Source organism: Lepeophtheirus salmonis, chromosome 13, assembly GCF_016086655.4.
Source record: "Lepeophtheirus salmonis chromosome 13, UVic_Lsal_1.4, whole genome shotgun sequence".
NCBI lineage: Eukaryota > Metazoa > Arthropoda > Copepoda > Siphonostomatoida > Caligidae > Lepeophtheirus > Lepeophtheirus salmonis.
Window position 1 is genome coordinate 44691197 of NC_052143.2, and position 13407 is coordinate 44704603.

Consider the following 13407-nt stretch of genomic DNA (forward strand, 5'->3'; position numbering starts at 1 on the left):
CTCATTCATGGCACATACCCTCGTAGTTAGACTGTATACTTAGATGTTCTCACCACAAGAATGAAAGAATAAACAGCTCTGGAGAATAATAAAAACACTTCTCAGATTGGCAATTACAATTTTTTTTACATCCAAATAAGATCATATTTTTAAGAACTCTAGATTTGTACGCTTATGAAAATGAGATAAAACCTTTTAAGCTAGAATGAGCACTCAGTAAAGCGCAAAACTTGCACCTTAAATCAAAGAGAGTTATTTATTTAAATTTGTTCAAAAGTTATGTTCAATTATATATTTTTACATTTTGTGTTAATTTGCCGTCCACCTTTGACCTTGACTTTAATTTAATGGCCTCTTAATGTGATGATATTCAATCTTTGTACGAACTTTGATCAAAATCAATCGCTAAATTTTGCTTTAATCCTGGAGATAACAAACAAATATAGATAAAAACATAACCTCCCTTCAAATTCGTAATAGCAATAATAATACATATAAATCGCAAATTAATCATTATTTTCTCGATGCCGATTCGAAAAACAACAACAATTCTCCGATTCTGATTAATTGTTCCATCACTAGTAAAACCTTCTCAACTTAACCTCTCACCTACCAAGTATCTTAAGTAGTAGACGTATCCCTATTTGAGATCCACTGATTAACATTATATGTATATAAACTATTAGGCAAAATTTTATTGATATTTGATTGGAAAATATTAAAGGTTTCAAGTTAAACGATAAGCATGCCTTAAATTTCTCAAATATTTTGTCAAAAACCTTATACGCTCACTTTTAAAGCAATTTATAAGACTCTATTTACAATAAAAGGTTTCACTACAACGTTGCAAATACTTCATAGTAGGTATATTATTTATTTATATATTGTACATATAAATAAAGAACTATTCTGCCTGGATTGTCAAAGGCTATATGTCTATATTTACAGGGAGGTGTGCACAAATAACAAAAAGTTGAGTATCGTTTAAAAAATAACAATAATTAAAGAATGAAAAAGACAAAATTCCAAATGTTAAATTCTGCAAAGAAGTCCTTGACTTATTGGAAGCTTTGCAGGAGAGAGGAAGAGATGGAGAGATGTCAATGAACTTTAAAATAGTAGTCACAAACTACTATAACTCCTTTTTTTTGTTATATTTAATCAATCTATTCAACGATTCATATAGCATGAATTTATATTCCCTTACTAATAATTATAATGTGATCAAATAACCTTAGAAATGAACGAATTTAAGTTTGTGTTATTTCTCTTTACACAGATAAGATAACTTTTAAAACGTTTCCGAACATTCATTCAAATTCTTTGGCAGTTAGATACGGATAAGTGTTTGTAAAATCATTGACTGGTGTAAGTATCATTATTGACTATTGTTATTCATTCTTCAGTTAAAGGAGGAGTAAACAAATATTTATTCATTTCTTGTAAATAAGATAGATCGGAATATGAGCAAGAATTGTCTATTTTTTTATTTTATTTTATTTACTATGCAGGAGCTTGTCACGTCAATAACGGATTTTGAACATTGACGTGAATTCCGTAGGATATAAAATATTTATTTCTCCTTAATAAATGAGTTAATTGCTATGAAAAACGTTTATATGAACCATGAGAGATTCTTAAATACAATGGTCCAAACCCATTTTATAACCTAAGGATTAAAGTAGTTTTATTGACAAATCCTGTATAATCAAAAAAGACCCTACGTTTTTAATCCTCACAAATGAACCGAGTATATCAAAGAATTGAGATTCTACAAACTGTATTAACCAAGAACTTTTCATCGTCAAAACATATCTGTATTAAAGTATGTAGATAATAGTCTTCAAAACCTTGATGTGCATACAGACATTGATTCTTATCTATCTCATCAAAAATAATACACATTGAAAGAACAGAATTTATAATAACTTATATTATATCTGTTATTTTTGAAATCCATTAATCATAGTAGGAAGTTATGTTATTTCCATAGATAAACATATGCCAAGTGTATCGTGCACGTGATGTAAATTGTGGAGATATAATCAATGTTAATTTATATATATTTTGAAGATAATATTCTCGCTAAAAATATGCAATGAAAACCGTAGGGCTTGAATCCTACCTAATACGCATAAGTAAAATGTAATTATCTATATAAGTTGCTCATTTCAAAGCATTAATAAATGTTCATTCTAATTCTTCAATTCTAATAAGAACTAATATTATTGAGAAAAAAAAAAGATTTACTATTTATTGTAATTTATATTATTATGAACTTGTAATGAAAAGCTACAATTATTTGAAATTGTGTAAGAAAAAGGTTGCGTGTTCCATTCTTTTTAATATTTCTTGCGTAAATATTTTTTAGTCATAAACTCGACAGTTTTACACCTGGGATTCCAATTCCTTACTGAAACTTATCATCCTTCAGCTTCTCGCTGGATCTAACTTCACTTATCTACTCCCCACATCTTTTATGGTATCTAATTTTACTAATTTTGCTTCTAATGATAGTTTAATAACCTAATGCATACATACATATAATGTGGTTCAAACATGTTCATATAATCCATTAGAATGTTCATTTTATTTTATTCTTTTGGGTCTGTAACATAATTTATTCATATTGTTTTGCAGTGAGATGAGTAAGCAAATTATGAATTTGCTTGATTATTTTTGGTTTATGACATTCAAAGCCATTCATTTATAAAAATAAAAATATTTATGTGTACATAGTTTTTTTTAAAGCATTTGGCAAATAATTTTAAATTGTATTACCTATATATATTGAAAGGCGGCTAAAAACCTTATAACTAAACAATAACTCCATAAATGTCTATATAAAGAAACAAAAATAAATATTTCCTAACGTTATGTACATTTTAATAAGTACTGTAATAACTTTGCCTGCGTGATTCCAATTTTATTCAATTTCTATTCTTTTTTCGGAATTATATGTACATTACTATTACTTATTAGTATGTATACCTAGGTGGAAGAACAAAGAAAATCTTTTTCCTTCAATGAAAGTAATATAAATATAATTTATGAGGATTATCGAACAAATGGAAGAAAAAACATAAATGAGCATTCATTTCAAATCTACGTTGAGTGCCTTGAGAATAAGTTATCAATACGTCATAATATATATAATTCATAATGATAGAAAAACTTTGTTAACTATGATGCGATAAAATTAGAATAATGTAGAAATAGAAGATTTATGCTGATCCATGGAATACTAGAGATAATATAGAGATTATTACAATGATGAAAATCCACTGTAGAAAGAGGATTTTAAAAAAAGAAACAGAAAATCAACTGGTAACCCTGACAATTTGAAGAATGTTTAGGAGAGAAATTATAATGTCCATGACATTTCATTAGATAAGCTACAATTTAGCTGTGGCAAGAGAGGAAGGAGAAAAGAATATAAAAAAGGACTCCTAGAATTAATCCGATTTTGATCCCCAATTCTACTTTGAGTCCAACAAAGACTTACAATTATAACTCTCCAACAAATATTGAGGGTTACGCTCCGTCTTTTATGAGCACACACAAATGTTAAATCAGGTTTTGAATATAACTGAATCTATTTAGGAAAGGATGTTCGCTGCTCAGGAATTAAATAATAATGACAACTGATGAGGAAAAGAAAATTCCTTCTTTATATGACCTATTACAAAATAACAGGCCAACTAAACAACACACCGAATTTACATCATTGGAAATTAAATTCATATAGCCAGAGTGTTTACGCTGTGCAAAAACAAGGGATTTTTTGAACCCGAATGTTAGTTGACCAAAACAATAATCTAGAATTCTTTGTTTTTTATGTTTGTTTCCTTCAAAATCCAATGCTAGCATAATTTCGAGTATTCTTCCACCTTTCTTAGCCAGCTTTTAGGAGTTCCTAAAAGACCCTAATGAGCTTTTATCAATTAAATCTGTTGATTTGGCCTTGATTTGAGATGATAATCCACAGCTCAGTTGCGTAGCTTCTCCTATGTAAATATTTTGAAAGGCTTAATAAAATTACATTTAAATTTAAAAATTGGAATAAAATATTAATATACTTTATAAAATAATCTGTTTAAAAATACTTTATATACCTATTTAAATTCATATGGCTATTAAAATCCATTTTTATTATTACAATAAGCATTCCAAAAATAAAGATATTTGAAATGTCCTCTATACTCTTAAAATGCCTTACTAAATAGCTAAAAATTCGAATGACATGGTCCACTACTTCTTCACATCCACTTGTTCTAGTAACATTTTTCTAGACATCAAGACTAATAGAAAGACAAAGTTCGACCATCATGTAATTGGCTTTGCTAGAATTTTCAATATGATGTATTGTACCGACTGCTCGGCAAGACAGCAGATTTTGACCAAACACGCAACTACTCATAGTATATGACGTCACTATTGTTGGAATTTTCAATTTAATATATCATAGCGACTGCTGGGCAAGAAAAACAGATTTTGACAAAACATGCAACCACTCATTTACTATGACGTCAATATTAAAAGCGTGGTGGAAGTCAAACATCATTCGTTCAGGCTTTATGGTATAACCTTGTATTTCTATTAACATTGACAACTATGTATTTTAGATCTATGAATCAACCATGTTCAAAAGTTCGGACCATAATAAAATAGGATCCTGATTAAGGTTACATTTTTACTGATTACTGATGCAGAAACAATGCATTAGAACATACTTATTACTAGAATAATTTTTATAATAATATTGGAACCGTCTTTAACTTACTGTACTTTTCAACCTCTCATCCAAAAAGAAACAGAAAAAAGGGCCCAAATCAGTTGGTAGTTAGCCAATTCTTCAATCTGTAGACTACTTATTCAATAATAGTTGGGAATTGTTTCACAGCTGAAAAAGGCCTAGTTCTAATTCAAGTAATCATGATAAATGTGAAGTTATAAAATTAAAATAATAACAGACAAATTAGTCAAAGAAAAATAATAAAAAATTTGAGGACTGGAGTTAACAGCTTTCTCAATTTTTTTTCCAGGCATTATCTCTAGATAGTGATCCTTGGCGGATCCATCGGATTATTAAGAGAAAAGTTGAATTTGTCAATTATTGAATTAATTACACAATTAAATTGTCGTAACATGTATTTAAAAATACTTGAAGTATGTAATCATAATTGATATTTTTTTTCATAAAAACCTAACATACTGATCCCACGTATCAAATCTATAATTAATGTATCTTTCAATTAACCTCTTAAAAAAAAAAGGCTCAAAATCAGTTTTCAATACTTTCCAACTGGTGGTATTCTTTAGATAAGTCAGCCATTATTTACAGTTTAACAAGGGTTTAACCACTCAATACCGGGCCGTGCAGAATTATTTACTGATTTTTGTTCAGAACATATCGCAGACTATAATGACATTTCGAATGACTTAAGAAACAATTTATTCATACATTTTTAGAAAATAAAATAGTTTGTGATCCAATTTAATCAATGTAGCCACCATTTGACTCATTGACACTGATCAGGTGACGTCTGAAGCTGCCACAGACTTGCTGGATGTAGTCGGTGTCCATGGAGGCCCAGGCCTTGTTGACAGCAGCCTTTAAGGCATTTATGTTCTTGTGTAGTTTTTTGCAGGCCTTGGTCTCCGCGTGCACCTAGATAGAGAAGTTTAGTGGGTTCAGATCTGGGCTCTGAGGGGGGCAGTAGTTCTTGGGCCAAAAGTTCATGTTGTCCTTGAGCCACTCCTGAGCTTTCTTGGAAGCGTGGGCGGGTGCTCCATCTTGTTGAAAAACCCAAGGAGAGTTGCCGACTATGGATTTGATCCACGGAAGAACCTTGGCTTGATGGCCTTCCCGTTGGAGGCCACGAGACCCAACATCATCACCGAAGCAGGGTGCTTTGTTGTTGCCACATAGCAGTGCTTATCTTGCACATCTCCAAAGCTCACAATACGGTCATTTTGCCTGTTGAAAACAGGATCGACCGTAAAAGTTTTCTCATCTGAAAAAATGATGATGCGTCCAGATGAGCTCTTGATATCATTCAAGATTTTCTGGCACGCTCAAGTCTGACTTCTCGCTGACGTTCAGTTAGTAGAGGGCGTTCAGTATTCCTCAGGGACTTTCCTCCAGCCCTTTTCAATGCCCTTGAAACAATTGATCTCGACGTTCCCATCTTTCTGGCCATGTCGGCAATGGACCTGTTGGGAGTCCTCTTGAACACTGCCTTTACTTGCCTGGTTGAGACAGTGGGCTTCCTGCCAGCCCCAGGGGAATGCTTGAGATCACCGCCAGCCTCCAAGCGTTTGGAAACGTTGTAAATTGTCTTCAACGAGGCCCCAACCTGTTCCTTAATGTTGTTATGAGGCACTCCCGCTCGGAGGAGGGCTGCAATTTCGATCCTCTTTGTTTCCTGATTGGACATGCTCTCACGTGTGGAAGTTGTTACGCTCTCACAGGAAGGATTTTTGTTTATTTTAACAGTAAAAATACGAAACAATCAGATTGGTTGCTACAAAACCTCTTAAAAAGTATATTTACATCATCGGTAAATAATTTTGCACGGCCCGGTATTCTGAACACGAATTAAGATGAGTGCTAGACCTCGTTATTATTAATAGAAAAAGGTAAGGTTCTAAGGGTTCGTTGACTTTTAAAATTTCCGCTCATCCAGTATCAAGTAATTAATGGACAACAATTGTATCTATTAATATAATAAATTTTAACTAAATCCTCTTTCCTTTTCGCTTCATTTTTGATATAGGTTTATTCATGGGACTCCTTAAATATTTTTCTTTTATAGATGATAAAAACCTTTATAAAATACCAATACAGTTTTAAGATACATGCATATTCTCATGTTATTACTTATGTAGTTCCAACTTCATTATTATTATTTAATACCCTCCATGATCTTAAGGAAATTAAAAACATCATTGAAATGAAATAAAACTATTTTTGATGACTCAACAATTACATAAATGATTACATAACTCAATAATGAAAAAAAGATCCAAGATGTCGATGGTAATGGAAAAATAGAGTAATAAAATAATTAAAATTAAGATACGGAAATATATTTTCAAGAATCCTTAAATTCAATTCAATCAAGTTAGAGCCATAGCTGAATGACAACTGGCATTATATATTAAAACAATAATTGAATTATTTGAATATGTAAAAAGAATGATAGAATTTGCCAATGTATTTCATCTTAAGTGGCTATTTTTGGCTGGACAGTTATGTAAATCATTCGATGATCTGAGGCATTTGAGTCAACGATATCAAATTTAATTATATTGAAATGGGCTAAAAAACTCGTGGAAGCTAGAATATAATCAATCCTTGTGTCAAATCGACATGTTCCTAAAGGACGAGGAGATCCACACTCTGCCCAAATGTCAATCAAGCCAAGTTCTCCTCTAAAATGGTTCATAAACTCTACTTGAGGAGATTCCCATCTATTGTTAGCACGAACCAAAGAAAGGTTGTTCCATTCTTCTAAATTGTAGTCTTCTCTTGTAAGAGCATTAAAATCACCTAACCATATCTGAAGGGCTCTTGCATCACTCAACAATGGTTGAAGTGTTTTCTTTAAATATGATAATTCATGTAGCCTTCTTTCTTCAGAAACGTGGTTAAAATGAACATTTACGATATGGACTAGAACGTTTCCAATTTTGGATGTAACAACATTATGTCTAACGCCACCAAATTTTTTTGCCCTAAAATATGACAAATTTTATATAATTACTACTTGATTGGAAAATTAGAAAGTAAAAACCCTGGAGTAACATCGCAAATGGGAAAACGGCTTAAAACACTTGTGTTCCAAGTCCTATCAACAACATATTCATGAGCAGGAAGCAGGGACTTTACTTTTCCAAAGTCGTCTCCTTGACTTTCTTGAAAGCCTACGAGATCGATATCATATTTCTGAAATATATAGAAATCAAAATTTGATCAAGTTTCCCCAACAAAATATCATCTACGCAACTTTCGAATTACTGAGTGGGAAAATCATGACAACCTCTTGTAAACTTTTAATAGTGTAATAACATTATTATTTATTAACTTAATTGTAAAATAATCTCACTTGAATTAGAGCAGCTACTCTTTCACAATTTTCCTCATAATTGGCATCACTCCACCCATGTACATTGTAACTTGCAAGTTTAAAAGTGGGATTTGACATGATTATACTTTTCCAAAATGTGACAATGAAGATAACTTATTAAATTTTCAGGGAAAACTAGTAAAAAACGCACAACTAGAGAGTATAGCAATGGTATTTTACATCAATATTCTGTAATCAGCGATTATATTAATTATATAATTCTTGGAAAATGGTAATAGACTGCCTTGAAGATGTACTTTTTCTTCTACAAATCTGTCATTGTGAGTCATTTGATATAAGGCTTGCCCCGTGTACTTGCATCGTATTTTCATACTATACGCTTGTAGGTATGATAAAGAAAACAAGGAGTATATTTATCAACAAAGGTATGACTAAGTTTATTAATAAGCTATCTTTGAACCGTACTTCATCTAGTCATTTAGATAGTATTTCTCAATATATCTTCTTTAGATAGGAGATATATACTATTGTCTTAATATTAGGTATATTTTTGTGATAAAAAAATCACCAGTGTAGTAGAGAAATGAATAGTATATTAAGAATAAGGGGATATTACGTATGAAACATGAAATGATCATGTGAAAAATATTAAATAAAAGAAGATATTAATTTGTCACTTATCTTGAATATAATAAATATAGAGTTTCCTTGCAATTATCTTGTTAACTTGCAAATATGATGGCCGGATATATAAGTATATTTATGTAAATTTTTAAATCATCTCAAAGAAATCAAATTTGCTCAAGTATTCCTACATTCACTTTGCTTGAATAGTTTGTAATAAAGAGCAATAATAGTTCTCCAACTAATAATAATAAGAATTTCGAAACCTTTTCTTAATCTAACAACAATCATCATAGGGAAATATCATTTGTGTGTCAATAATAAAATTGAAGGAATCAATTACATAAAAAAATACAATAACGTAGAACTCATAAATGGGGAATTTAAATTTTGATTCTTGAATTGATTTTCTATTTTTCCAATCAATAATAAAACAACTTATAATTAACTTATACGGGAAGTATTTCATATTTATCTGTAATAAACTTATTTTTGTGGATATCATTTATCTTCGCGATAGTAATATTCAAATATGGTTGCAAGTAATTTAACTGTTTTGAAGAGGACTCCCGACTCAACAACTTTGGGAATTGTAACGACATTTAATTATTGCAATAGAAATCTACAAAAGTTAAGATTTTTTTTTATAAACATAATTACTTAACAGTTCTAAATTACCAGTTATATGTAATAGTAGAATAGAATATGCTTTGCAGACCAAAATATTGAGAAAAGATAAGCACATTATTTTTAAGAATCACATGTAATAAAGAAATTAAGAGTAAGCTTGAAGTGTCCAGGTTATATAATTCATAATTATACATAAAGGCCCTACATAACCAACTCCACCTCATCAAGTGAATTGAATAAATGTAATTGAGATAAGAGATTTCTACATTATATACATCAAGAACACTGCAAGACTCATCAATGAAATAGTTTTCTTAGAATAAGAGACGAAGCATGGTTTACGTAAGAAAGAACTGACTCAATCATTTAATTGAAGGAGCTTTAGATGTAGAATGAAAACTCTCTCTGTTCCTAACTAGTTACTTCAGTAGATTATGGGGTCTTTTTATGGAACTCCTTTGTTCTTATAGAAGTATACAATGATTCCGTTGAAGATCTTGAGGAATTTATATATAGAAACAATATTTAGGGGATCAGAAGTAACTCCCACGGAACTTGACGTGAAGGGGAATCGGCACAATGAACAATCCTTCCTTTAAAAGAGATAAAATCCACCGAGTTAGGTACAAAGAGGCGAGATCCCTTGAAAAATGAATTGAAGAGAGGTTCAGAAGGCGTGTAAATTGGATATTCAAATGGAAAAATATGAATTAGATGGAAGGTGAGGTTGTTAAATACACATCCATATATCCAAAGCATTCGGATAAGATCCATCCAAACCACTATGAATGAGATGTCTTTCCACGTAGTTGTAACTCTTCTCACTTCTCCTCTTCTACTAAGTATATAAATTGATTTTAAATGGATACCTACACGCGTCCAAGTGTTTCGTGAATCAAAAAGAATATTTATTTCCGGGCTTGCCATTCACTTTTTTTTAAGATTTTTGCACAAGAGTATACAAAATACTACCCTTGTTAAACATTTCAAAACAAAATTAATAACTTCTATATTAATTATCTATGTAACATCCTGAAAATGCTCTGGAAAAGTAATAATTAAATGAATACTTTTTAAATCAAGCCATGAACCATAACATAAGTTTTTATATACATGTAATAACGAAGACGGGACTACAACAATGGAAGTGTTGATTATAATTAATAAATATCAAGATTCGGCAAAATTATTTAGGAATGATTTACTAGCTGATTATTATTATTGTGTTTATATATATTTATTTTTATTTTTAAAGAAAGCAGCCGTAAGGACCCTTTCTCCTATTTTCCTTTCCTCTTACTGCGCCTGAGCAAAAATCTTAACCTTATCCTTTTTATAGGAACTAAAGAACTTAAAGTTAAATATATATTTTATGTAGTTGTTAACCAATGAATGTTCCTATATAATTTTAAGTACTTCATCCATCAAGTAAGTCAATTATATTTCTATGTCTTAGGATGTCCAAAAGTAAACCCATAAAACAAGAAAGTGAGGAGTCGAATGGAAGTGATATTGATATATTCCAATCAGTTTTTGTATCTAAAAACACATCAGGCATGGTTAAAATAGGATCAGAAAACGATAATCGGCTATTTTGTGGGAAAAAAGAGACGACATATCCTAAAGTGGAAGGAGGTAAGACTCTTTTTTTTTAATTTTGAATAATAACATTTATTATTTAATAATATCCCGTATGAAAAAAGATGAAAAAATGGATCCAATGAAAGAGGATTTGAATCCTGATCCAATCATATCCGTCAACCTCCCGATAAAGAAGGAAGATATCAAACAACAAACCAAATTTAAGCCTGAGCCCGTACAGAGACCGAGAAGGAATGAAGACATCTTTATTGAAGTGATTGTAGAGGAGCCTAAAAAAATAGGAGATGGAATATCGAGCTTTATGGCATATGGCATAAGAACTAAAACAAACTCTGGTCTTTTTACAAAGTCAGACTCTTCCGTTTCTAGAAGATTTAGTGATTTTTTAGGTCTGCATGAAAAACTAAAGGAGAAATATACTCCTCTTGGTAGAATTGTACCCCCTGCGCCGGACAAAAATATTGTTAGTACGACAAAAGCTAAAATAATTGGAAATGGAATGACAGGAGGTAAGTTATTTCTATATTAGGACACTCTGTGATGCCCGCATAATATATTGTACTATCATTTATTAATGTATCTAACCAATTTATCGACAGATGGATCAGCCACAGCAGTAGGAACAACAACAACAGCTCCAGTACAAAATACCAATATGAATGGTGGACATTCATATAACTCTAATACACACGTTTCCAATAACCTGACTTCTTCAAATTTTATTCAAAGAAGACGATTAGCTCTAGAGCGTTTTGTTAACCGCATTGCAATGCATCCTGTTCTTAATCGTGATCCAGATTTTATAGATTTTCTAGAGAATCCGAGAGATTTGCCACGTGCTACTTCAACATCTGCTATCTCATCAGCATCGGTATTTCGACTTTTAGGACGTGTCGGTGATACTATGAATAAAATGACATATAAAATTATCGAAGAAACAGATCCTTGGTTTTTAGAAAACATTCAGCACGTTGATAATCTTGAAACACAATTAAAAAAACTATTTATGTCAGTTGAATCTTTAGTTACCTCCAGACAAGAATTAGCTAATGCTACGAGTCAATTTGCTATTGCTATGACGCTACTGGCACAAGCTGAAGAAGCTCATTCTCTCTCTAGAGCACTCTCGCACTTGGCAAAAGTGGAAGAAAAGGTAAAATATAAATACTTTAAGTTTCAACTCTCAGTTTAATTATCATTATGGATATAGGTCGAATCTGTACAACATGAACAGTCAGATGCAGATTTATTCTACCTCTTTGAGCTATTGAAGGATTATGTTGGCCTTGTGGGTGCAATAAAAGAAGCCTTCCATGAAAGGGATAAAGCCTTTCAGGGATGGCAGCATGCACAATCCATGGTAATTAAAAAGAAAGAGCAAAAAGCTCGGGCAGAAATGAGCGGCCGATTTGATAAAATTCCTTCAGCAAGTGAAGAAGTCTCTGAGTGGGAATCCAGGTGTGAGGAAGCACGCTCTCACTTTGACAACGTTTCATCCGTCATAAAAATAGAAATTGAATTTTTTGATCAGTATCGTGTAAAAGATTTCAAAGTTTCCATTATGCGCTATGTTGAGGCTCTACATAGTGCTCAAGTGGACCTGGTCAAGCACTGGGAAGAGTTTTTACCGGAAGTCAAAAGTATTTTGTTTTAATTTCATCTGGACTCAAGTCAGTGCCATCATGTGTATATAAATTGAGCATTTTAAACCAAACTTACACATTCTGCGAATGATTACCCTTGGTTTTTTCCTGTAAATTTTGAAAACTTTAACACATTGGGAACTCAAAGCAATTGAGCTGTTTAAGAGTTGTGGATTTGGGAAACCACATGACACATAAACAAACGAATAGACTCTTTACTATGATTGTCGTATAAGAAATGTATCAACTTCCAATTAAATATTTTCTACTTTTAAAGTCATAAAAAATACATATATTCGAGTAGAATTATCTCTACACATATGTACATCTAGTGTGTTTTTTCATCCGTAATTATACAACAATCTTTATCGATTCATCATCTTTTTCCGCTTTACTGTTTGACTTATAAAAGTAAAACTCATTAGGAGTATTTATTTGGCATGAAATATTGTACAAAATGGTCTAATTTATCCTATTAATCCGTAATCCATAAAAGAGTCTAAAATTAGTCAGCATCACCCGTGCCGGAATGTATTTATAAATGGCGGAAGAAAAGGGGGATTATATAATGATGACGTCACTAGAGGATCTGGAGGTTTTTGTTTATTTTAGGGATATTGGCTATTCAGCTTTTTTGATTTGATGTATTTGGGCTTTTGTTCAATGCCAAATTTGACAAATTATTATTTTTCCAAGATAGAATAAACTTATTAGAGTTATTTTTTTTGGAAAGAGACTAAATTTGAACGAATAATGTTTTTTGAATTGAATTAAATTCATCGTAGTGGGGGCATGGACCCAATTTTTCGCCTCTT

General features: G+C 31.5%; 2 protein-coding genes across 3 annotated transcripts; one reads left to right on the forward strand and one right to left on the reverse strand.

Annotated features, from left to right (window-relative positions):
* Window positions 1–7076: 7076 nt before the first annotated feature.
* Window positions 7077–8443, reverse strand: LOC121128412 (uncharacterized). The gene is made up of 3 exons (XM_040723987.2): window positions 8112–8443; window positions 7800–7951; window positions 7077–7740 (listed from the first exon to the last, which is right to left on the reverse strand). The coding sequence occupies exons 1-3, from the start codon at window positions 8208–8210 to the stop codon at window positions 7230–7232; spliced, it is 762 nt and encodes a 253-aa protein (XP_040579921.1). The 5' UTR covers window positions 8211–8443; the 3' UTR covers window positions 7077–7229.
* A 1882-nt stretch (window positions 8444–10325) lies between these two features.
* Window positions 10326–12917, forward strand: LOC121128221 (sorting nexin-2). Of its 2 annotated transcripts, none has more exons than XM_040723792.2 (5): window positions 10326–10398; window positions 10804–10982; window positions 11051–11458; window positions 11549–12102; window positions 12160–12917. In XM_040723792.2, exons 2-5 carry the CDS (start codon window positions 10805–10807, stop codon window positions 12601–12603), a joined length of 1584 nt encoding a protein of 527 aa, XP_040579726.1. In that variant the 5' UTR covers window positions 10326–10398; window position 10804; the 3' UTR covers window positions 12604–12917. The 2 variants fall into 2 exon arrangements, with proteins under 2 accessions (XP_040579726.1, XP_071748965.1); XM_071892864.1 differs by lacking the exon at window positions 10326–10398 and adding an exon at window positions 10573–10703.
* The last annotated feature ends 490 nt before the right edge of the window (window positions 12918–13407 follow it).

Excerpts from the sequence above, each read along its gene's own strand:
- LOC121128412 (XM_040723987.2), bottom strand. The coding sequence starts at position 8,210 with ATGTCAAATCCCACTTTTAAACTTGCAAGTTACAATGTACATGGGTGG. Across the intron at positions 7,952-8,111 it reads GAGTAGCTGCTCTAATTCAA|AAATATGATATCGATCTCGT; the intron begins GTGAGATTATTT and ends TATATATTTCAG. Across the intron at positions 7,741-7,799 it reads ATTTGCGATGTTACTCCAGG|GGCAAAAAAATTTGGTGGCG; the intron begins GTTTTTACTTTC and ends GTCATATTTTAG.
- LOC121128221 (XM_040723792.2), top strand. The coding sequence starts at position 10,805 with ATGTCCAAAAGTAAACCCATAAAACAAGAAAGTGAGGAGTCGAATGGA. Across the intron at positions 10,983-11,050 it reads ATATCCTAAAGTGGAAGGAG|ATGAAAAAATGGATCCAATG; the intron begins GTAAGACTCTTT and ends GTATGAAAAAAG. Across the intron at positions 11,459-11,548 it reads TGGAAATGGAATGACAGGAG|ATGGATCAGCCACAGCAGTA; the intron begins GTAAGTTATTTC and ends ATTTATCGACAG.